The sequence below is a fragment of the Polyergus mexicanus genome, unplaced genomic scaffold (assembly GCF_030449975.1).
Source record: "Polyergus mexicanus isolate NDT 795.1 unplaced genomic scaffold, iyPolMexi1.0 SCAF_22, whole genome shotgun sequence".
Lineage (NCBI taxonomy): Eukaryota > Metazoa > Arthropoda > Insecta > Hymenoptera > Formicidae > Polyergus > Polyergus mexicanus.
Window position 1 is genome coordinate 184,517 of NW_027223342.1, and position 27,589 is coordinate 212,105.

General features: G+C 31.1%; 1 protein-coding gene across 2 annotated transcripts; it reads left to right on the forward strand.

The window, feature by feature from the left end:
- LOC138942385 (sodium channel protein Nach) lies at positions 1–26,776 on the forward strand. Of its 2 annotated transcripts, XR_011448300.1 has the most exons (9): positions 1–247; positions 705–911; positions 1,002–1,167; positions 9,732–9,880; positions 16,042–16,147; positions 18,118–18,424; positions 23,296–23,346; positions 26,365–26,471; positions 26,733–26,776. XR_011448300.1 is itself a non-coding variant. In XM_070312587.1 (8 exons), the coding sequence occupies exons 1-8, from the start codon at positions 93–95 to the stop codon at positions 25,742–25,744; spliced, it is 1,338 nt and encodes a 445-aa protein (XP_070168688.1). In that variant the 5' UTR covers positions 1–92; the 3' UTR covers positions 25,745–25,775. The 2 variants fall into 2 exon arrangements, 1 of the variants encoding a protein (XP_070168688.1); XM_070312587.1 differs by lacking the exons at positions 26,365–26,471; positions 26,733–26,776 and adding an exon at positions 25,548–25,775.
- Positions 26,777–27,589: the final 813 nt, after the last annotated feature.

Here is a 27,589-nt window from a genome sequence, read left to right on the forward strand (position 1 = left end):
TCTTTCCAAATTTGCTTGTCCACATATCCACCAATTACCACGATGAACATTTGCAACTTATTGAAACTTCATTCATAATCGATCATTTAAATATGAAGAAGATCAGGACACAAATTCGACGCAAAGCATCGTATTCAAAAATAGGATGTTGGAATATCCTAAAAGAACAGGCCGCCGAGTTTTGCTCCAACACCGGATTACACGGTTACAAATACATCAGTCAAACTCAACGTCCCAAAACGGAGCGGTATGTATAGGCTTCCTCATTTTTGACTTTTTATTATAAACACGAGCTCAATTAATTTGATTTATATTTATACGCAACAGCGTTATCTTTTTTTATTCTGTATTTTATTAATTATGTTTCTTATAAATATCATATATTATCGTTATTAAATTGAAAGAAAATGATTTGTGAGGCGGTTATTTAATTTTAATGAATAATTAGTAATTATTAGGAAAGAGAGAGAGAGAGAGAGAGAGAGAGAGAGAGAGAAAGGAGAAGGAATGCAAACGATATTTTTTATTTTAAAACTTATGAAATTATCTATAAAATACATAAAATTCAAAGTATAATATTATCGTTGAAAATATAAAAATAGGTTTCAATTTCTGCGCAATGTGCGTGAATTTTTTTACGCGTTTGACTTAATATTTAGATGATAACAATTATGTATGTATTTATCGAGAACTTTTATTTATAGGATTATTTGGGCGGTAACAGTATTAACGTCATTATGTTGCGCTCTCGTTTTAATGAAGATGGCATGGAATTATTATGCTACTCATCCCACCTTGACAGTTATCGAATCAACGCATCATGGAATATGGAATTATCCATTTCCTGCAATAACAGTATGCGATATTAATCGCGTGTCTTACAACTTGACTAAGAATTTCGTCAATAATTTGTGAGTGCTTAGCACATTCCATTCTTGCTACTATGTATAATACTGCTAGATTTTTTTTTTTTTTTTTTTAATCAATCGTACGCTTTGCAGAAGAATAACATCCAATCTCTCGAAAGAATTCTTGATTAAAGAAATGCGATTGATGGACGAATTGTTAATACCGGGAATATTCGGATACGATGTTCAGAAAAATCTTACTCGCCTACAAGATATTATAGATGACAACGATATGTCCATTCTTGATGTAGCGAGATTGGTATGTTAAAATTTTTCTCACGTATATATAGAAGAAAGTAGGTTAAAACCGGATAGGCAGATCAAACCGGGATATCTCTGTTTCTTCATAATTTTTTATATAGATATTTCTTTTTGAGAGAACATCAAAATTTTCAAGCCAAAAAGGGATCAATATCGAGGCAACGAATCGAGTCGTTATGGACTTTTTTTTTACACAATGCATCTGGTTCGGTAAATGCAACATTGCATTCTGTACATATTAGAGAGTATATCATAGTTTTGATTGTCACTTTGTACGCTGGAATATACAGCCCACCGTATTTGTTACTTTTCTTGTGGTGGAGCAAAACCGGGCACTTACACACCTCATGTATTGACAAGGGAAAAAACTGTTATCCCAACTTTGCCTACAAAAAGCACTTGGAAACAAAAACTATCGCTCGAAAAAAGAAATCCCTAAAAAAAAGCTTTTGGATCCTAAAGTTAACAAATTAAATAAGAAAGTCCTGCAGCAATGTAGAACAATAGGATATCTTTATTTGTGATTTTTGTCAATAGAATACATCTTTGTATTGTATTTTTCTTTATATGTACATAATATATGGCTATGAAATTCCAAGCATATATTTTTTACTTTCTTTTTTTAAATCATATAATAATCTTGGAAATAATTCACAACTTATGCGTATATGAGTATATACCTATAGAGAGTATATACATAACATATAAAGAGTATGTAGGGGAAAATAGAATAAAACCTGAGTACTTTTTTGGATTTGTCTTCCTATAAAAAAATCTAAGAGTAAAAACAATTTTGCCGACCGTTAGTAATCTTTAGTGAACCTTATGAGAAAATAAGGCTAGTTGCTGAAACAAAATTTTTGATTACCAAGAATAATAAGATTTTGTGGAGAAGTCAAAGTATCCGTTTTTGTTCTACCGGTAGGGAAAAACCGGATAGCCATTTGAAAATATACAAAACACCGTGCAATATAATCATGTCCCACACAAAACAAAATATCGAATAGATATTTAGTAAATATCTATATATCTATTTTATGTCCATGTCTACTGTGGATAATTAGTAGACATCTAATAGATGAATAAAATATCTATATCTCTCAAATAACTAGCGAGAATATCTAATAGATGTATACATATTATCCGTATATCCATATCCAGCAAAAAGCTACCAAAGATATCCATTAGATATACATCCCATACAGCACCGAAAGATTGCAGAAACATTGCATAGACCTTGCATTGAAACATTGTAATATTGCATGGAAATTGCGAAATGTTTCTGCAATGTTACTGCAAGCCTGCGGCAACGTTGAAATGTCCACCCTCAGAAATATTTCAATGTAAGACTACAGTAATGTTACGGTGCAATGTATTTGTAATATTTAAATACATTGCTACAAATATGCAAAACACTTCAAATTTAATACATAAACTTTGAAAACATATAAAAACATCCAAGAGAGATAAGAAAAAAAATTGTGAATTTACGCAATTACAACGAGTTTTTTCTCGTCTCTCTTGGATGTCTTTATATATTCTCCAAGTTTATCTATCAAATTTGAAGCATTTTGCATATTAAAAAATTATTATCAAATTTTTGCTTTTATATAAAGATGGGAACTATTAAACAATTTTCTGTTATCTAATTAACATCGCTATTTTATAAATTATTTACAAGTTTAAGAAATTGATAATGATTAAATAATTTAATTCATAAAAATTAAAATTTTATTTATATAAATATTAAACTCCATATCTTAAGTAGACAATAAACGGATAATTTTAACTTTTTTCGGATAATTATTTGTCCGATTACTGAACACTCAATTCAATATCTGAATTTTCTGTGTTGTGATTGTATCAGACAAATTAATCTGATAAAAATAGTTATTATACCTTTAATATTACTAACCGCTTTTTGCAAGATTTATATAACCATCGTGATTAAAACTTAAATACGGGATAGATAACGCAACGCGCGCCGCATAGTGGTAAACGAACGAAGTAGCGATTATCAAAAACTGTCTTTTGTAATGTTTTTGAAATGTTGCTGTAACATTGTCATAAAATATTACAATTCCATATTCCAATAATGTCTCAACAATATTACATTGCAACTTGCAAGATTGTAACATTGCTGCAATGTAATTGCAATGTTCTGTGCTGTATGGGATGTGTTATCCATATATCCATGTCCATCAAGTAACTATCGAAGATATTCATTAGATATTCACATGTTATCCACATATCCATGTCCATCAAGAAGCTACTAAAGATATTGGATGAACAATATTTATTAGAGATGTACATGTTCATTTTCTTACCACTGTGCGGCGCATTATTTACTTTCTATACCCGTATTCAAGTTCTTGTCATGAACATATATAAAGTTTGCAAAATGCGGCTAATAATATTATAATTATTTCTATCAGTTTATTTTCTGATACGATTCCTATACCGGGGAATTCAGATATTGAACTGATTTTTACAAAATCGGACAAATAAATATCCGATTTTCATTTATTGGAACAATTTTTGTTCAAATAAGTGAAAACCGTTCGTTATTATCTATTGAAAATATAAAATAGAAATTAATTTTCATATAAAAAAGATCTTTAATTTTATAAATTGAATTATATAAATTTACCTATAACATATACATATTACATTAATATGTTTTATTATATATTATTACTAATTGATCTTAATTTTACCATCAAACAAACGTCAGAAAATGATGTCCCGTAAATGAGACATATCGATGTTATATTCGAGTCTTATGAGACCTAGCTTAAAACATTTAATTAGTCATTTTGTGACCAAAATTTAACAAACATGCAATGGATATCTACATGAATATCCACTGAATATCTACATAAATATCCATTGAATACTGATGTGGATGTTCTGTTAATATTGGTCTACATATCCTGTGGATATTTATAACATGTCGTATTGCGGACATTTGGATATTTAAAGCATGTCTAATAGATGTTTCCTACATATTCATGGATATCTCTAATGCACGTTGAGAACATCCAGTAGATATCTAATATACATTAATTTCTGTATGGGTGTAATTACAAAATCTAGATTTATTTTAATCAAAATACAATATAAAGATATATTCTATTGACAAAAGTCACAAATAAAGATATCCTTTTGTTCGACATTGCTGCAGGACTTCCCTATCTAACTTTTTAACTTTAGGGGTCTCAAAAAGCTTTTTTTTAGTGGTTTCTTTTTCTAAGTGTTAGTTTTCGCTTCCAACTGTTTTCTGTAGGGAGACAAGAATAACAGTTTTTCCTCTTTTCATTACATAAGATGTGTAAGTACCCGGTTTTGCTCCAACACAAAGAAAATAACAAATAAAAACTAATATGATGCACTCTCTAATATGTACAGAATGCAATCCTGCACTTACCGAAACAGATGTTCTATATAGAAAAAGTGCACGACGACTCGATTCTTGCCTCGATATCGATCTTTTTGGGGCTAAAGCTTTGAACTTCTATTAAAAAAGAAATATCGTGTGCACAGGGACACGGTTTGTTTCAAAATAATGATGGCATCAATATACAACTGATAACACAAGTCAGCCATAGATAACAGTACTTATTACGAAAAAATAGAGGTATCCGGTTTTACTTAACTTTTCCCTATATCTATGTATATATGTATAAACTAAAGTATGTCTTTATTTATAACAATTTCATGAAATCATTAATTTAGTAAACTAATATAAACTAAATCTGAAATATAATATAATTTAATAAATAATATAAATTTTACATGATTTTCTTTATACATTCACGGTATATTCGTATAGTTTATATTGATTTTTAATAGATGCCATAAAAATATTTTTTAATATACGAACATGATTGATGTATTGTATATATATACATATATACAAGCAGGACCAGTAACTCTTGCCACTTCAAATATCTTTCAGTGTAGAACAGTTACGAAAAATTTTTTCCTACATAAATTTTATAGTTTCAAAGGAGCTATCGAATGATGGTAACACAGTTCGTCGGGATAGCGGCGCTTCGGAGATCTCAAAGTCAACTCCACTTTTTCAAATGGAACTCCCTATTTTTCATTGCACATTCTTGTAGCTTACCTCGAGAGCTTTTCAAAACATTATAATAAAGTATTTTTTTATTAAGTACTTTTCGAGTTATTTTATATTTATCTGACAAATTTTGATATAAAAATTAAAATATCTCGTGAAATATCTAGTTTTCAATAATCTTACCGTAATACTTTTATGTACAAAATGATGAGATAAATCAAAAAGTGTAAAAAAGACAAATAATTGTTTTAAAAATATATTGTAAATAATTACATACTTTTTCTTAAAAAGAATTCTTTTTTTTTTTTTTTTTTTTTTTACTAAATGATTTGTCTCATTATTCTGTACATAAAAGTATTACGGTAAGATTATCGAAAACTGAATATTTTACAAATATTTTATGAAATATTTTATTTTTTATATCAAAATATGTCAGATTAAAATATAAAATAACTCAAAAAGTACTTAATGAAAAAATACTTAAGGACATTCAATCTATTAATATTATCCGGGAAGAGTTTTCGCATTAATTTTCCCCCTTAAATGATTGAACTAATTGTCTCTTGAAAAAATTTCCAGTCTGTTCTTTTTAAGTGAAATCTAGATATGTCCGTATAAATCTTGCAAACTACTGTGTTTTAACATCCATGTGATACAAACGGGAAAGTGATCACCCCATATCATCACCAACATTCCATTCAAAATCCATATAATATACGGCGTTGATAAAAAAGTTAAATCGACACAAGATTCTATATTATAATCAATTGAATTAATAAAAGTTGAACTACCTGTATTGAGACAAAAAAAAATGGAACTCAAACTATACATTGAATACATTCAGTTTCTAGAATGTCCTTACAGCGGATGTGATGAGCGTTAAAGTCTCCCTCTATAAGAATTTTTTCATCAAATTGGGAAAAAAAACGTTTCCAATTTGCGTCTATTCTATAGTATATCTATATAGTTTAAAGCTCTATAATATAAAATTAGCAAAGTATCACCATCAGTGTCAGAAATTTTAATTGCGCAGATTTCTAATTGTCTATAACAAATAAATTGGATGTCAATCTCCGAGTATTTTATTCTCGATCTAATCACAGGATGGCGACCTCGTCATCTTGCTAGCCTACACGGTCTCTCTCCTGATTATATCAAAATTTTTGATCATAGGATGATCTTCTACAGACAGCTAGATTTCTGAAAAAACGGCGACATCAAAGCTAAATATTTCAAAAATTCAGACCATTTAGCTTTCAGGTTTCTACAATTTCACTATAAAATCTTTTATAGTATCTTTTATTTAACAAATTTCCTTCTGCAAAAAGAAAGAGAATAAAAGGACAAATTTGATCCTTAATTTTTTAAGACTTTCAGCGTTTTCTATGAAATCTGATAAGGAATTTTCAAATATTAATGTAATGATTTTTCCCGTTTCATTAGAGTTTTTCGTCAGTCTTTCCACCCGGAGTGATAGTTTTTATAATAAAGATAAAATCCTTGCTGAGTCACTTCTTTTCTTATTGAAACCTTGTCATGGAAAGGACAGGATATTAAGTAGAAATCTTTGACAAGAAGTCCGAGTTGGACCAGTTGATTTTTTCTTGTCTGTTTCTTGTCAGGTTATCCACAATTCTTTTTGCCTTCGAGGAGCCATTATCTAGTATCAACATCCTGATAATAGCTGCGTTTTTTATATACTTTAGACAGAATCTGTCAAGTGCTAAGTGCATCATCATAGTTAAGATATATCTTTTATTAGTTGTGCATTTTACCTCTTTAAGTAGAGTGTGAAATTCATTACATGTAAGACATTTTTCTTCATCGTCGTATATTCTTCTAATATGACCAATACGGCCACATTTAAAGCGGATTCTGACTGTTAAGGTAAAAAAAGCAGCGCTATTCTTACCATTCAAATTTTAATACTTTAAGTTTGATACTTGGTTTGTGTTTGTTACACACATGAATGAAATTAAAATGAACGGTATATTTCGTTGATATAGAATTTAAAATGCTCATCAAATTTGTTCAATATAATTTGTACTGTTAGTTGATCATTTTCTTGCGTTAGAGTAATAAAATGCAAGTTGACGTTTTACTGGTTTACTGTCCATTTCTGTGGCTGTTAAATATATTTCGAAACGTCTACGCTACTTTGCCCATGCTTTGGCTGGATTAGTTCCGGATATAAATTGTGGTTGAATGAGTGTAATTCCATACTGTACTTTCTTTATTTCCAGACTTCTGACACCATATTATATTAATAAAGACTATGACTAAATGTTTATATGTAATAAGATGTTTATTAACCTGAATGCTTTACAATATTGATCATGGATGCAAAATGTGCTCATCGTATATTGCTATATAATAAGACGCTTAGCGCCATCTATTGCTACGTACACTGATTAACTCTCAAACCATGTTTAAACGTTAATTACATCTATCTATAACATATACTATTTTTAATTACTTGATTAGTCTCCAAACCAGAAGAGAAGATAATTTTTCAACAAAATCTTGATATAAATTGTATTTGCTAAAATTTAATTTCCATGACAAATAACCCATACAGCACCGCAAGATTGCAATAACATTTTTCTGTAAGATTGCAACATTGCAGAAACATTACGAAATGTTGCTGCAACGTTGTTATGATATTGCAGCAACAGTAAAATGTCCGCCTACAGAAATATTGCAATATAATATTGCAGCAACATAGCAATATAATATATATGCAATAATGCTTTATGTATATTTATCGACATAATATCTTTAATATATGAAAAAAATAATAAGAAATTAGGCATATAAGAATCAGGATTTAGTGTGTATATAGATTTTCTGTATTATAATAATAACGAAATTATAAATTGCAAATTTTTCGGTACACATTCGACTTCCTTCAGTGACAAAGAATATCTAAGAGAAATAAGAAAAAACTCAATTTGCAATTTTGTAAATTCACAATCTCTTTGTATCCGAAATATTCAGATATGCAAAAAGATTGTGGTGAATTTACGCATACAAGTTTTTTCACATCTCTCTTGTCTTCATATAATCTCAAAATTCATTTATTAAAATCTGAAGTATCTTTTGCATGTTAAAAAATTATTATTAAATTTTTGATTTTATATAAGAATGGAAACTATTAAAAGAATTCTTAGTCCAATGTCTGAGTCCCCTGTGTTGGGGTTATATCATACAATTTAAGTTAATAAAAATAGTTATTATATCTTTAATCTTATTAGTCGCTCTTTGTAAACTTTATATAATCATCGTGACTAAAAATTAAATGCGGAATAGATAGCGCAATATGCGCCGTATAGCGGTAAACGAATGAACTAGCGATTATCAAATACTTTCTTTGGAATATTTTTGGAATGTTGCTGTAACATTACTGAAGTTATATTGTAAAATAATGTCTTTGTAATATTTCTGCAACATTAAACTACAATATGCAATATTGCAATATTGCAGCAATGTTGTGCAACAACATTTCTTTAGTGCTGTATGGGAAGATTCTAGCGATATCTAATGCTGATTTTAGATTTGGTAAATCTTCAGATTTCGATCGTTTTAAAAAGACAAAGTTTTAAAAACACTGCGATCCGTTCTAAATCGCAGTCTTTTGAGTCAAAAAGACTGTATTATTGTGTTCAGTACTAACACTGTTTTGGACGTGTAAAGTTATTGGCGTCAAATTTATCTTTTTCGCAATGCACGTCTGAATCAGAATATATATTTCTGTTTGTTTCTTTATAACATTTTTGTCTCCTTCTCTTCATCTTACTTGAATCAACAGATGACGTCGTATTTGCTTTTACACAATTAATGACAGAGTTTCTGCTCGTTTAAGAATCTCCGCTCATTGAAGAGTATACTCATTTTCTTGATGTATCTTTTTCTATGTCCATCGCCGAATTTTCCATAGATATTACTTGACATCCAATTTGACCATGATATGAAAAGTGTTTTGCCGCAAAATTCTTGAATACATGTGAGGGGCAACCCTCTCCTTCTTTGAGGATCCGAAATTTTGGAATTTTTATTAATAATACAAATATGTATATTAATATTACAAACCTCAAAATATATACCAATTGACACGTATTAATTTTTGAGAACAAGAAATTTAATGATAGTGCACACTGCAATAACCACTAAATCAATAAACGAAAAATTGACGATATACATATATCATGCGCATGCTTCGCTCATTCTCCCTTAATGAGCCTTATAAATAAAAAAATGTTTTAATGCCACCTATTAAGAATCAATATAAACTTTTCAAAGATGACGTGAATGTGTAAAGAAAATTTTGTAAAATTTACATTTTATCTCACACATATATTTAGTTTACTAAATTAATGATTTTATAAAATTATTATAAATTAAGACACACTTTATAGTTTATATATTGCATTTTATCTTCCAAAATTGTTCTAAAAGAACTAATCGTTATTATTTTTTTTCAGATTACCCAAAACTGCAGTACCCTATTGAGTACGTGCAAGTGGAAGGGCATAGTTAATGAATGTGACACATATTTCCAGCAAATTTTATCGCGGGATGGCTTGTGCTGCAGTTTTAATTCTTACACTTTTCCAGATACGATACCGGAGAAGTATAAATTTTTACAAAATCAAATTTCACATTGACGTAGGCATGATGTTTAAGACTTATAAAAAAACTTAAGCCTTGTTTGGTTCCTATTGATTTCAATAAAAAAATCCGCAGTTACTTTGTTATTATAACTTTATTGTGTTATTTTACACATGTGCCAAGTGGAATGACTGATAAGCGATAACTGCAATTATAATCGTTTCAAAAGCTCTTGCATAATTTTAGAAAAAAATGTGCTTTAATTATTCTAACCTAACAAAATAAATTTTGTTAACAAAATGAATTTTATAAAGAACATTCTAATTTAAACGTTTTGTTTAAATAAATACATCATTATTGCAATCTATATTTACATGCCCAACAAGACTTAAAACAGATAAGACTTAAAAGATAAAAAAATTGAAAACACAAAATAAAAGAATATATGTATAATAGGATCGTATATATGTATATGTGTATATATGTATAATAGGATACGACATTAGTGTGAGTAAAAATAGATATGGAAGAAAATCATAGTTGTGCAAGGAGCGAAGTTTTCGCATGACAACTTTAATTTTTTTTCACACTTACTTTTACTCATGTTAATATCGTACCACCTTGATATTATAATAAGCTTGCAAATAAATGATGCGGAAAAAATGCGAAAATAGTGTGAAATACGATACTAAAGTGATATGAAAGCAATGGTGCAATAGAAGAAAATATTGCAAAAACGATATAAAAGCGATGCAGAAGTGGATAGAAGAAGTGTAGAAACATGTGAAAACTGTGCGGAAATGATACAAAAACAATGCAAAAACAATACGAAAACGGTGTGAAAATGGTGCAATATTACATATTAATATCTAATATATAGTGTCTCATGACTTCTATTTAATATTTTAACAGCGTATTCTAGAGGCAAAATGGAGTGAAAAATCCTAATACAAAAATATCGAGGCAATAGTTTTTGAGTTATAAATGATTATAGTTTGCCAATATTGCGCAGAATTCGTGCTTTGACTGGTAACTAGTCTTACACACATATATCGATCTGTCATCTTATTGATTATTACTAGACAAGTAATAAATAAATTGAAACAATAAAACGAAATAAAACGATTATTATTATTATTATTTTTAAATAAATTGATTTTCATAAATATTTATCTCGTGAAATGAAAAGTAAATCTCATTTTTTAAATGTGTGAAAATATTAGATTTATAATTCTATTTAAATGTAATAATTGATCAACCCCAATTAAATTGTGTTATTAAAAAGGAATTAAATATTTCATGTACAACATTTATAGCCTATTAATATTAGCTGATCACTATATATAATACCCACACACATAAAAAAACAATAAAATCAGCTGTACAGTAAAAATCAATATCACTTGATTAAGTAAAATCGATAACAAATGACAAATCGATACGTACGTATATGTAGTTACAGATCTGAACGCGCGAGTTCTACGCGATATCATTGGCAAACTTTACTTGCTTATAATTCAAAAACTATTACAGTCTCAACATTTTTGTATTAGGATTTTTGACTCTATTTTATCTCTAGAATACACTATTAAAATATTGTACAAAAGTTGTGAAACATCCTGTATATCAAGTGCATTTATCTCTGTGTCGTTATGACACTTGGAAAACTTCATGTTTTTAATAACGAGACGTATCCAAAAAGTAAATATATATTGTATCTAGGTCGATAGGCCTATATATCTTTACTTTCTTTGACGGTGGTAGCTATTTAACCTTGATTCTCGCGCTTCCTTTTATCAGTATGAAAATAAATTACTTTGCTTGAGTAGTTCGCATTGATCTCTATAATTAAGTAGGAGGGAAATGGGGGGGGGGGGGGTTAAGGCGGCAGGAGGCACGAACCAAGCATCCATCTCTTCCATGGCAGCGGCACTGTCATATCTGTGTAGGGCATTTATACATTTCCTCAGCTCGACAAATAATTATTAGAAAACATTCGCGGATCTGAAAAAATATGCGAGGTACGAGTGGCTGAATCGGGAATCGAACCCGAATCTTTCGCTTTCCGGGTAACTGCTCTTATCACTGAGCTATTCAGACCTCACACCTTATGCCACTTTTAGCACAGTTTTATACGACTCCAGAGCGATGTTGGAATCTCGCTCAATGGATCCAGACCGCCACGAAGAGATGACATAACTGCAAATTAACGGTATGCTAGCAATATGCCAGCTAAAAAAACTATAGGCCGTTTTGCAGCTGATCGTCTGCCTTATAGCCTGGATTTCGCCCCCAATAATTTTTAATTATTTTTTCATCTGAAGAGAAAAAGTTTGCCGGAAAAAGTTTGATGACGATGATGAAGTGAAAGTGAAGCGATGATGAAGTGAAGTCATGATGTGGTTCAAGGGATTGCAGACCTCTATATGACTCGGAAATAGCTAATTCCTTGAACTTAATAAGTGCTTGGATCATGGCAGTAACTATGTCGAAAAATAAAGATATATGTAAATAATTCTTAAAGTTAAAGATGTGTAAATAAATTTGTTTTTTTAATTTTGAGGCCTTTATATTTTTACTTTCCGAACGCGCCTCGTGTATCTTCATCGCTGTCTCTATTAGGTGTATAACTTTGCTTCCGCCGTTTTCCTATAGATGGCTTTAGCGGTAAGTAGTGGTCGAAATAAATAGATCATAGACGTCATGCAATAAACTTGGGCATCTGTCAATATAACCCCATAGAAACATTAGTCGATTTGTGTCTGCATCATAAAGTTATTCTCGATTGAAAATGTCAGTTTACGAGCCAAATTTTCGTCATTTGCGGGAGGTTTTAATTTTCTGCTTCAATATGAAGAAATCTGCGGCTGAGGCTCATCGAATGCTCTCAAATACTTATGGTGAAGCCGCTATTAGTGAAAGAACGTGTCGTGAGTGGTTTCAACGCTTCAAGAACGGTGATTTTCACATCGAAGACCGGCATAGCGGCAGAAGAGAGAAGGTTTTCGAAGATGCAGAATTGGAGGCATTACTTAATGAAGACTCGAGTCAAAGTCAAAAAGAATTGGCACGATCATTGGGAGTGACTCAACAAGCACTTTCAAAACGCCTCATAAATGTATAACCAGTTTTTTACAATAAAGCCTCGAATTTCGGAAAAAAACGGCGGAAGCAAAGTTGTACACCTAATAATAAATGTTGAAAGATACACACTGTAATACAATTAAATTTCGAGACTCATTTCGCATTTTCAAACATTTGGTCCATTTGTGCTACTATCTTAGAGGATTATTCATAACTCAATACTCAATACGTGGTGCAAGTTATTAGAACGACACAGCTGCGCGCCCGTTTTTATTTATGGACATTTTCCAATTTTTTTAACTTTTCTTTCCTAACTTTAACTTTTTCTTTCACAAATTATCAAACTGTCAAAATTGATGATTTGGCAGTTGCAAATAACACGAATGAAGCAAGTCGCAGCGCACAAGCAAGACAGCCATCAGCAACGCGGAAAAGAGGCTTCAACGCTTCGATATATTCGAGTTCGAGGTTTTATGCCTTTTTTAGAAAGGGCTTTGGTTCAATAATTAATGAAATATAGTTACGCAAAATTATGTTACAAAATTTTGTTTAAAAATCGGTGTAATAGAAAAAACGCTTGAATAACGCACTAGCATTAAATTTTGCGTTAAATTAGAGAAGTCACTAACAGAAACGTTACAAATGATTTAACAAGCTTACGGAGAATCAGCTATGCATAAGAGTAAGAGACGTTCAAGATACAGATGACATAAAAAGAAACGTGAATCAAATTTTGAAAGGGCTTGCTTCAGAGGACTATCAGAGCTGCTTTGAGCAATGGCGGAGACATTAGACTAAGTGTGTCGAATTAGATGGTGATTACATTGAAACTTTTTAACTGTCTAAGATTTGTACGATTAAAAATAATTTTTGTATGATACAAAAGTCTCGAAACTTAATTGTTCCACAGTGTATTTGGTCCAAAACACTATTGCGTCTCTTGATGCAATGTTACCTGGAATATTCAGTTTAGACTGTCTCACAACTTCCATACAATACTTTAATAATATATTTTAGAAAAATAAAATGGAGTTAAAAATATTTTAATATAAAAATATCAAGGCTACAATAAAATTGTTAAGTATTATAAGCGATCAAAGTTTGTTAATGATATCGTGAAGAATTTCCCGCGCTCAGATTTGTGATTACACTTACTACAAAATCTGATATTGATTTTTACTGTACAGTTGATTTTGTCGTTTTCTATGTGCATGGATATTATGTGTGGTGGTTAGTTAATATTAACGAATTGTAAATGTTAGGCGTAATAGTTTAGAATGGACTACTCGAGAGAATCATCCGTAAAGGCTTCGAACTTTCTCGTAAGCGACCAACTAGCCCTGGCATCTGGACCATATATGATTTTCGCTCTGATGCTGGGCATGTCATCTCTCCATGGCGGTCGGCACTGCATCCATTGAGCCTGATTCCAACATTGCTCTGGAGTCGTTATAAACTGTGTTAAAGTGGCATAAGATGTGAGGTCTGAATAGCTCAATGATAAAAGCAGTTGCCTGGAAAGCGAGTAAGACTCGGGTTCGATTCCCGATTCAGCTACTTGTATCTCGCATACTTTTTCAGATCCTCAAATGTTGTTTTTTAACAATTATTTGTCGGGTTGGAAGAGTGTGTAAATGCCCTATACAGATACGACAGTGCCATTGTCACGGAAGAGATAGATGCTTGATTCGTGCCTCCTACCTTAAATCCACCTTTCACTTCAGTCAAAATGCAAAATATTTTATTCTTTCTTAAATAATAGTTATACACGCACAATTTAAATGCTTAATTAAAAAATTATTACATATTTAAATAGATTTATAAACCTAATATTTTCACATATTTAAGAAATAAGATTCATTTTTGTTTTGATCATGCAGAGAGAGAGAAAGAGAGAGAGAAGTATTTGTGACAATTCATTTATTTATTATCTGTCTTGTAAAAATGAGTAACAGATGACATGCGTGTAAGAATAGTTACAAGCCTGAGAGCATGAGTTCTATGCGATATCATTGGCAAACTTTATATTACTTATAACATAAAAACTATTGTAGCCTATATTTTTGCATTAAAAATTTTACTTTTAAAATTAAAATTTAACATTAAAATTTTACTTAACATTAAAATTTTACTTTTACTTCTGTACATATTAGAAAGTATATCATATTAGTTTTGATCAGCACTTTGTATGTCGGAATATACAACCGCCGTATTTGTTACTTTCCTTACGTTGGGGCAAAACCGGGTACAAATTTGATATAATGAAATAAGAGAGAGAATTGTTATTCTGAGATTGTGTCGCTACAGAAAGCAGTTGAAAACGAAAACTAATGCTCAGAAAAAGAAATCGCTAAAAAAAAGCTTTTTGACATCCTTAAAGTTAAAAAGTTAAATAAAGAAGTCCTGCAGCAATGTCGAACAAGAGGTTATCTTTATTTGTGATCCTTGTCAATAGAATACATCTTTATATTGTATTTTGATTAAAATAAATCTAGATTTCATAATTACACGGTGTTTTGCACATTTTCAAATGGTTACCCGATTTGACTCTACCGATAGGACAACGATCGGATACTTTGACTTCTCCATAAAATTTTGTTATTTTTGGTAACCAAACATTTTGTTTAGCAACTAGCCTTATTTTTTTATAGTTTAAGGTTAACTAAAGATTACTAACGGTCGGCAAAATCTTTTTTACTCTCAGATTTTTTGTAGAAAGACAAATCCAAAAAGGTACCCGGTTTTACCCTACGTTCCCCTATATGTTCAAGTATACATGTACATATATTTTTCTAGATACAAACACAAGCGCACACATACATATAAAAAAAGTGGAACCGGAAAATAAAAGAGCAAAAAGAAGATTCATTTTTACAATTTAATAATTTGCAATAAAAATATTAAAATAGATAAAAACACAGTTTTTTTATTCATTTTAATATGTATCAGAATAAAAATATGTAAAACCTACAAACTTATGTTATACAAACATTAATTAATACAGTCCTATGTTTAATATATTTAAATATAATCATTATGTGTGTATGTGTATAATATTGCACATATTATCCGATTAACATAGTTTTTTTCTTGTTAAAGTCTGAAATGTTCTGCTGCCTGCGGATTCGAGACTGGTATGACTATTATAATAAATTCTGATCCCAATGATTACCATGCTGCTCTTATCGGAGCATATGGAGTAAAGGTAATTTGAACAATTTTCTTTTTATATCTTTATTTAAAACAATTTTTTTTAGAAATAAAATGTCATACCATTAAAGAGAGACAATAATTAATAATTATATTACATAATTACAATTAACTGATTTCTTCCCGGTTAATTGTAATTACGGTTATCACTTATGAACCTGTAATATTAAATCTCATTGCATTTATATGTTATATATTATATGTTATATATATTTCACATACACATGCATGCGCGCACCCCCAATCATCGTACATCACATAAACACGCACGCGCGTGTTGAAAAAAATTTGTATATATATATATATATATATATATATATATATACACTTACAAAGTAAATAAAAAACAATAAAAATTTTTGTTAAAACATCTTTTTATATATCTTATTGTTTCGACGATAATTACTTACGCAGATAGCATAGATGAGTACGATAGCGTATATATGGTAGAGATGTTTATAATTAATTCTCGAAAATGATATTTTGTAACGTATCTTTATTATACATTTATTATACAATCTAAAAAAAAAAAAATCATTAATACAGTGAAAAAAAATTACAAAATTTTGAAAAAAAAATTTTAGTAGTGGGGGTTTCTTAAAAAAATATAAAAACGAAAAAATTTTTTCTCATAACTTTAAAGTACTCTCCAAACCGTTAAACTTTTGTTTAATAATTTTTTTTTCTATCTCTTATAGTTCCGACGATATTCGACTTCAAAGAAAACATCGGTTTTTTTTAAAAAGGTGTTCCATCTCTCCTAAACATGAAAATAGGCACGTGTATATAAAAATACGTATCTCTTAGATTTTTATGTTTAACAATATATTTCAAGGAGAACCAAATCAATTCCGGGCAGTTGTGACATGCCCCTTGTTAGTTAACTTCATTGATCTCAAATTTGTTTTTGAAAAGTTAAATTTTTAACAGCTGTTTAACAATTCTTTATTTTTTTAACTTTTTTTGGTCTATATATAGGTTTCAATATTTTTTTATATTATAGAGTCTTATTATAGAGCCTATGGTTTTTATATTTTTTGGAAATATTTTTGAGAGAATTTTTTTAAGTTCTATTTTTGAGGAAATTTACAACGATTGAGCAGAAATATTAATCTCCAAACAATTAAAGCTAAGAAAACTATACAAAATCAAATTATACATTCTGGAATAGAAATAAATCAATAGAATAATTGTATCAAGAAACAGCTTATATATTACAGAGTGTAACTAAAATAACAAACCTCGAGGATGAGCTCTCCATACCAAAACATGAAAAAGATTCATATCAACATATATCCGCAAATCCACTGTTACTAAGATACAACTCAAACAAATATTTATTAATGAAAAATGAGAAAAAGCAATATTTACTATTATTTATTTTCAATTTTTAATTACAACAAATGTTCAAAGTGTCTCCCATTTAATTCAATACACGCATGAACACATTGGATCATGGTCGCACTCTTTCAAAAATCTCAGGACGATTGCGAATGGTTTCACAAGCAGCAAAGATCCATTGGCGTAGCATATCTTCATTGCCGATTTGAACTTCATAAACTAAACACTTTAGTGTCCTCACAGATAAAAATCTAAAAGATTGAGGTCGGGGGATCATGGCGGCCATGCAATTGGTCCTCTTACCTATCCATCTATCGGAGTAATTATAAACATTTTGAGCTGTGTATCTCAGTAACAGTAGGTTTGCGGACATATGTTGATATGAACTTTTTTCATGTTTTGGTGTGGGAAGCTCGCTCCCAAAGTTTATCTCCTTATTTTAGTTAGATCCTGTATATAAGAATTTACATACTTGTTCAGTTTCAAAAATATTAGCCTGTTAAAACACCCTTAGTGATTCACCTTGTATAATATAATTCTATCTGAATTTTACCTTAATTTCTAAAATTTTAATTATTCGTTTAATAAATATATGTATTATTGTGTACATATTATGTGTCGTAGGTCATGATACACCACTCGTTCGATTATCCAGATTTTAACGCCGAAATTCAATTAGTACGATTAAATAGTGAACATTTCGTGAGTATTAATCCCGCAGTAATGTATTCAAAACCTGAAGTGAAGAATTTGGCGATTTCTACAAGAAAATGCATATTTACTGATGAAGCAGACAAAATACTATATGCAAATGTCAAAGAGAGAAATTTAACTTTCGCGCGATATTCATATCACAACTGCCTTGCAGAATGTCGTGCTAGTATTGCAAGAAAAAAATGCGGCTGCATTCCTTATTACTTTCCACAAAATAGTAAGTAAACAAAGTATGTAAGTACACGAATAAAAAATTAGTTCGAGAACTACATATTATTTGACTGAAAAAAGTTTATAACTTATAATCTGTCTTTCTTCTGTCCTATTCATCGTAAAATATGTTACTAAACAATAAACTTGCTAATAAAAAGAAAACATGATAATCATTTTTATAAATGAAATATATGTTTTTACTTTCTTGTATATTTTTTCAGTTAAAGTTAATTGAACCATATGTATTTAATCTTCTATATTATTAAAACAAATACCATGCTATTTTACCCTATTTCAATATCGATACTATTATAATTCAAAATAATCCTATAATTTTGTATAAAACAATTTTTTTAAATTCAGATCAGTAATACCAGACCAGATACATGACTAGAGATGCATAAGTTTAAAGAAAAATTGGTTTTTCAAAAGAAAAATCTTTACATCCAGTCCCCGGGTCATCTTGCAGTAATTCTTTAAGCTTTTAATCTTATTTTGGGGCCGCAGTCCGTTTTGGACCCAATAACTTTTTTATTAGGCTTAAATGGTTGTAAGGTAAATCAGGAAAGAAATATGAAGATTTCCATTCCAAAAAAAGTTATCCGAGCCTTATTGGGTCCAAAACGAGTTTCGGGCCCAAAGTAAGATCGAAAGATTAAAGGATGACTGCAAGATGACCCTGGGACTGGATGTCAAGACTTTCTCCGAGAAAAGTGATTCCGGGGCCTTATTGGGCGTTGGAGAGTTAAGTAAAAAATGACCGAAACTTTCTCATTTTTTGTGTATGTAAGGTTTGAAATAATTCAACTCAGTTGATATCGATGTATACTTCATTAAACCGAACTCAAATCACGGCCGAACAACAGTCTTACGCTCTCATTGCACGTTTCCCCGTAGATTAGCGAAAAAAGACTAGACTAGCGACACTGCTGCCCTCTCTAATCTACTCTGCTCATTCTAGGCTGCGTTCCATTTAACGACCGCAACGCTCACGGTATCATTTTATCTTTGTTGTTCACCGAAAGTTAAACAAAGACAGATGATGCTCGCGAGCATTGCGGTTGTTAAGTGGAACGCGCCTCTAGTACATGCTCTCTGTGGTGCTATCGGCGCGCAACTCAAATCAACTGTTTTAGTTTACCTCACAGTTCGGCTCTTCCTGATCTCTCTGTCCGTTCTCGGACACATTATTACAAAGTATTATTATTACAAAGTAGTGAAAATACAGCGGTAGATTACAAAATACTCTTAAAACTATTTTTTTATCTGCTAAGTTTTAGTTTTTGACGCGTAATGTTAACTAGGTTAACTACTTTCGTTTTGCTCCATGCCCCTGACTACATATTTATCATTTCTAAGAACTTTGGCTATCTCGTAGCGTCCCTTAAATTTGGGAATGAGTTTCTTTGGCGCTTCAGGGGTATTATTAAAGTTTCTTATTCCCATTAATTGCCTTTTTTATACTGATGTACTTTTTTCCTGCTCTTATCAAAATAACGCTGATTATACTTTTGATTCTTGAGGTTATTTTTTTTAGCCTTCTCATGAATTGTTTCGAGATTGCGATCGTCCGGTATGATTTTTTCTTCCAGGTACTCTTTAATTTTGTCGATGCTCAGACCTCGTTGATTTATTCCGAATAACAAACAACTTGGAGTATCTCAGATAGACTTGTTCATCGTATTGTTAATTGCAAACTCTACTTTTGTTAGTACTTTATACCAATACTTCCCGATGGAATTGTTAACTATTGTGGCGAGGAGTGGACCCAGTATGAGATTAATGCGCTTGACCTGCCCATTTGCTTTCGGGGAACCTATGGCTATCAGTACACATCGAATGTTATTTTCCTTGAAAAATTCCTCGAATTCGTTTGAGGTGAAACTGGTTCTTCTATCATTCACTATCGTATGGGGGTGACTATAATTCGCGAAATGTTGCCTCAAACTTTCAATTGACTCTCTTGCAGCCGTCGTCTTTGTAGCATACAGTTTTGTATATTTCGTAAATACATCAACAACTACCAGGATATATTACTTTATCAAGTGTTTTCTATCTATGAGTCCCATATGGTCGATATGAAATGTCTGAAAAGGTATGTGATCTTTAGGTATGCAGTGCAGAAATCCCTCTGACTTACTTGTGCATGGTGAGAACGCAATGCACTTCAAACAGTTTCGGATATGATCTTAGTGCGCATTTGCAAAAACCAGATCTTGTCTATAACACTGTATGTCTTCTCCGCGCCAAAATGATGCAGTTCATCATGATACTTGAATAATACATGACCCTCCTCATTTTTTCCGGCATGTAAAACGTTAAATCGTTATCTTATTTTTTATACACTAATCTATTTCGCATCTCGTACTGTTTATCTTGCGTCTTCTCCAGTTTTTCCTGTAGTCCTCAAATTTTGGGATCGCGATTCTGACTTAATACTAACTCTAATTCGAATGGGTTGTCCTCAATCACAAGAGTATTCGTAGCGCGTTTATGTTGCATTTTTGCGCCGACTCTATGCTCTAGAACATAATCATATTGCATAAGTTCGATCGCCCATCTCTCTATTCGCGGACTTATCCCTTTCTTATTTAAAGTCATTCTCAATGATGCACAGTCTCGGACAATCTTAAATTTGATGCCGTGCAAATAAATACGAAAACGACGCAGTGTGTAAATGACTGCGAGTGTTTCCAATTCGAAACTGTGATAGCGGCTTTCAGTATCCGTTGTCCTTTTGGAGAAGTATAAAACTGGGTGAAACTTCATGTTTTTTTTGCATAAGCGCAGCGCCAAAACTGTGCGAACTAGCATCTGTGTGGAGCTCCGTCTCGTCATAAGAGCTGTATATATTGAGTACAGACGCCTCTTGCAAGGCGCCTTTTGTTTTAGTGTCTGAAAGGCTTTCAGTTGTTTCCCGAATTTGAATTTCACATTCTTACGAAGCAGCTCATGAAGTGGTTTCACGATGAAAAACCCTTAATAAATTTTCGGAAATACAAAGCCATTCCCAAGAAACATTGCAAGCTTCTCATGTTTTGTGGAATCGAATATTCCTCGATCGCTCTTACTTCCATCTCATTCGGCTGGACTTCGCTCAGAAATACGGTAACCTAGGAATTCTACTTGTATACATAAAAATCTACACTTGTTGATTCGGAGTTCCAACAGATTTTCAACCAGGCATTTAAATAGCTGTCCCAATACTCTAAAGTGGTGCTCTACGGTAATGGTTGCGACCAATATATCATCCATATATATTACGATATCTCCGATTCTAATTAATTCTGTTAACGCTTCGTTTATAAACCTCTGGAACATCGCTGGTCCCACCTTGAGCCCGAAAGGCATCTTACGATATTCGGACACTCCGAAAAATGTCATAGATACGGTATACTGATTCGTCCCCAGAGAGAAACGTGAAGTCGAATAGATGTATAGTCGACGTCTATTCGACACATCTGAGATAGGTCGACTTTCGTATCTAGATAGACGTCATGGTGGCCACATTCAGACGTTTAATAAACATCCCATTTTCTGAAATTTTTTAACGTCAAAAATAAGACCGATTACAGTGTTAATATATAATAACATATTAATGTGTAATATATATATAGATAAATTTAAATGATTTAATTCATGAAATTAAAGATTTTATTTATACGGAAGTTAACTCTTAATTTCATCTTAAGTAACAATTTTAAAAAAACAGCGCATAAAATAATTAACATGTTGTATATATGATTTTTATACATACAATAAATATTTATTAAGTGTATATTTTTAATAGCTACAAAAATCATAAAAAAGTTGTTTTATTTTTTAACTTATTTTATAAAATACATGTACATTATATATATACATATATATATATATATATATATATATATATATATATATATATGTATGTATGTATGTATGTATGTATGTATATGTATATGTATATATATATATAATATGTATATATACAGGGTGATTCAAAACAACCTTCTGTCCTTACAATGTCATATACTTGACTCAATTCTAAAACGATTTTTCCTTTGCCAAAATTGTTTTCGAGGCTTAGTTTTCAAATTATAAGCCAAAATAGTTAACGAATTACGGGCCGCGTACGCGAGACAGACAGGAGCGACGCAACTCACCGTCCGATGCTGATGATTACGTGGCCCGCTCGCTGCGATCAACTGTTTGCTACATGCAATGGAGTGTATATATGACAGAGAACATATACGCGTATGCACACGCATATACATTCTCTCTCTCTCTCTCTCTCTCTCTCTCTCTCTCTCTCTCTCTCTCTCTCTCTCTCTCTCTCTCTCTCTCTCTCTCTCTCTCTCTCTCTCTCTCTCGCTATCTCGCTATCTCGCTATCTCGCTATCTCGTTATCTATCTATCTATCTATCTGTCTCTTCCTTCCTTTTACGCACACACTCCGCCATACACACATCGCGTGTAGCAATCAGCTGATTGCAACGTCCGACGAGCGGCAATCCGGAACAACTTTCGCTAAAGTGACGTTATTTTAAGAAATATGTATTCCTAACGTAATTCTAAGACATTTTCTTCTTTACCAAAATGTTATTTAAAGCATAATTTTATGTTATAAAATATAATAGTTAGCGACTCATGCGGCGGTAATCACGCGTCGGACGGTCAGCTGCGGCGCATTGCGCCGCTCCTGCCTGCCTTCTGTACTCGACGCGTGATTTGCTAACTATTTTTGCTTATAACTCAAAAATTACGCTTCAATTCAAATTTTGGTAAAGAAAAAATTGAAAGATTGTTCTGAAACACCCTGCATATACATATATATACATATATAGACAGAGAGAAAGAGAGAAGATACTAAAATGAAATAAATATGTTTTATTCCAGATACCAGAGTATGTAATCTCAGGGATATCCAATGCTTACAGAAATATAAGTGTAAGTATGTATTCACATACATATACTTACATTTGGTCATTCAATTATCAAATCTTCCAAATGCCATCTATAATAGATGCATTTAGTGCTCAATGCTAGCATACTTCATACTTACCAATAATAATGGAACGAGTAATCGCATCTCATTCTTATAAAAAAGCTGTAGGAAAAAAAAATTATTATAATAGCTGTAATAATTCAACTATATTCTCGGAAATATTTTTTATAAATATGTATTATAGCTTCAATATTATATTAAGTAAAACATGTTTTTTCATAGTTTAACACTAGAAATATCAAAAAATTATTTTTGGCCATTTCAATTTTTTAATTTAATATTTTGTTTTTTATCCAAAATTTATTGTATTTACTCATTTTTTAACTAGTTTAATAAAAAATTAGTTTAAAAAATTGAAACGGTCAACAATTATTTTGTATATTTCTAGTGTAAAGGCCATTTTACACAATTTATAATTCATGATAAAATAAGAATCTAAGTATCTATTTATAATTTTATGTATGATGTAAAGAACATTTAATGATTTATAAATATATGTATACATACATTTACATATACACGTAAAATATATGCATGTATTTATGTGTATTTCTAATTTTTTTAATATTTTTTTATATATACAATTTTATCAATTCTATCGTGAGTTAAAAATTGTGTAAAATAGTCTCAAATTAAAAAAAAATATTTTTTTTCTCTCTCTATTTCTGTCTTTTAATATTCTCCTGATATTTTTTATATCTATTCTTTTATCTATTCTTTTATCTAATCTGTGTCTATCCTTTCTCCTATCCTTTATTCTATCTACATTCTTTGGAAATGTAAAAAAATATTTTTTTACGTTTCCTCTTGACGGAAGAAACCACCACCTTTCTCACCGTGGTTTCCGTTGAGCAACAACATGTACGTTGACCATTTATAAAAAATATAAATAATAGAATAAGTAACGTAGAACAAATGACATATGATTTAATCGGCGGTCTCTTATAGCTTTTGAAATATTTAATGTTAACGTTTGATTTGAAACAAAAATGTTTGGATTAACTTACACCTCACAGATTATTTTCATTTTTACATATATTGTAAAGGATACATTTCTAAATAACACACATTTTGAATTTTGTGGCGCTCTTTCCTGGTTCCAGAGATATGTGATTTTAAGTTTCAGAGTTTTAATGTATTTTCGGTTATAAAATAAGGAAAAATAAAGTTTGTTTACATTTTATTTGTGTAGAGTAGACATGGAAAAAGGGTCTATTTACATTTTCAGGGACAAAGTTCCTTGGGTTTTTCCACGCAAAACGAGGTTCAACGCACACCTATGTGTCTAATTTTTTGATAGTGAAGCCCCCCCGCAGGGGGGGGGGCGATATGCTGCCTCCACGCATATACTTTTGATAATTATCCAGAATCATGGCTCCACCTGTAAATGGGCTGCAAATTTTTTTACAGACTTTCTATGTTTAGAAAGAAATATAAATAACCATTTTTAGTTGGGGGAGGCCCAAAGAAAAAGTTATGAAATATACCAAAGTATATGCATGGACAGGAAGCACGCGCACACACACACACAGGGGGGGGCCTTTGCCTCCCCCCCCCCCGCATCCATCCCGCCGGTAGGCAGGGTGGACTTTGCTATGTAGCATGTACTTTGAAAGTTGTAAAGCGAGGTCCACTGTACCTACCGCCGGGATGGGTACGGGAGGGGGCCGAAGGCCCCGTTGCACCCCTTCCCCCGTGTATGTGTGTATGCGCGCGCGCGCGCGGTGTCATTTGGAAATATACCCCCTATTTTTGATGGGTTTGTAAATGTAAAAATAAGAAAGGTAAATATTAAAACGAATATTTTTTTAACTATAATAATATATTTTAAAATATATTATTGTGATAACAGATATAATTTAGACATAATATCGAAAAATGCGTCAATACGCTCGCAAAATGTAAATTATCTCTTAAACATTTAACTTTAAATATCTCAGAAAGTATAAGAGACCGCTAATTAAGTTATAAAAAAAAGTTACTCAGGATCATGTACTTGACAACATATGTCAAAGTCAAGGTCATCGGCGAGGTGTCTATTAATGTAAATAATTACCAAAATAATAAATTATTTCTCCATAAATCATCTAAATTGATTAAAATAGATCGCCTGTTTTGTTTTACATATATTTGTTTTTTACAGCGTTTTTCGATACTTCATGGCCAGATATGGATCAAAGCGATAAAAAGCTACCAAATAAGATAGAGAATATCATAAAGGGACCTTGTGGATGCATACCTGATTGCTCTCTATATCAATATCCCATAGAAAGCTCTTTTGCAACGCTCGATTCTACTATTTATTATAGCGCTAGCGGTTTCTCAAAAAATTCTCGGTAAAAGATCAATTCAATTACATGAAACATCAAAATTATACACATATATATTCTGTAATTAGAATTATTCGAATGATTACCAAATCTGTTTAATTAGAGTAGATGTCCTAATTATTGCCACCTTAAGTCTAACTTCATTTACCGTTTTGGCTGAAGCAAAAAAATGCCTCACTTTGAAGCATAATGTTATTTAATAATTCTATTATTATAAAAAAAAATATTATGCATTACATATAAATACTTAAATTAATAGTAAATACAAATCTATAGAAATTTGCGATGTTTCCATGACTGTCATTTAAAAAAAAAATGTCGGTATGACTGACACCTGACGATAATACCGACAGTTCCGCCATTACCAACATAATTATTTTAAACATGCATAATAGAAAACACAATCTTTTGCATTGTGTTCCATATATTGAAATGAGACAATGTCACAATATATTTTTACTGCTTTATATACAATAATTAATTGATAAATTACCAAAAAGACACTTAAAAAACATTCTCAGGATCTACATGTGCAATATAGAAAATTACAACTTGAAAAATCTAATTGATGCAGATTTAAATATACAATATTTATGCATATTTTAATAATATTGCTATTATATTTTGCAGTAACGGCATCAGCATACGCAATCATAGTATAATACATATATTCTTTAACGATTTAGTCGGCTTTCAGTATCGACAATCAGTTAATTATAGTTGGCGTAATTTGTTCGGTAAGATAGATACTGTTTATTACTATACTCCGTCCAGAGGGAGAATGACCTCGATCTGCCTGCGCATAGGCAGGCAAAGTGGGGAGAACATAGCGAGATACTCAATACCGTATATATAGATACGGCTTCCGTGGGTGGAAACCTGCGCGAAACAGATGAGTTTTTGTCAGACCCGAGGTCATTTTCTCATTGAACAGAGTATACGCTTGTTTAAAAAAAAAAACATTATATAAGAATAATAATATCTATTAATATTTTTAGCATCATTCGGCGGTTTACTCGGATTATTTGCTGGTTTCAGCCTCATGTCAATCTTTGAATTTTTATATTATTTTGTAATACGAATGATAATTGAGGCATACTTCAATTCAAAAGAACACAGCAATGTACAATAACATGTACTAATAAACTTATGCTAATAATGCGTTTAGAAATAATTAATATTTAGAAACAATTGATAATAATTATAATTTATTGTCAGTATTTGAAATATCTCTTTCTATTGCATCACGCAAGAAAATGAAGTTTAACACACATAATTTTTTATATACAAATGTATGTCACAATGTTTTAAATGCTTATTATTAATATAATCTGTAAGTATTTTTCTTAATTTATAATACAAATAAAATCTTGTATTTACACTTTTCACATATGAAACGCTTCCTATATTTACAAATAGTTGTAATTAGCATATTTGGAAAATAATACACAAGACAAATATTTATAAAATATAATAAATTCTCTCTTAAGAGTAGAATATAGACATAAAATAACATATTTTAAGGCTCCTGAGTAGTCGCTGTGAAACTCCGAGTTGACGGTAGCGACATGGGAATAAAGATGCTGCGGTAGGTATAAAAACCCTGTCCAACGACTTATCATATAAGTTATAAGTGAACTGGGATTTATATCTAATTTTCGGCTGAACTTTTTAGCTCACGCCTACTGGTCGCTGCTCCCCTCTTTCCCCTCGCTCCTTAGCAACGCATCATCGCATCGTAAATCGTAACTAAGGAGCGCATCACTTATTGTTAGTCTCAGAAACGTGCGTATCATAAATATAATAGCACAATACTCTAGTAAGCATTTAACATAAATATTTTACATTGTTATAG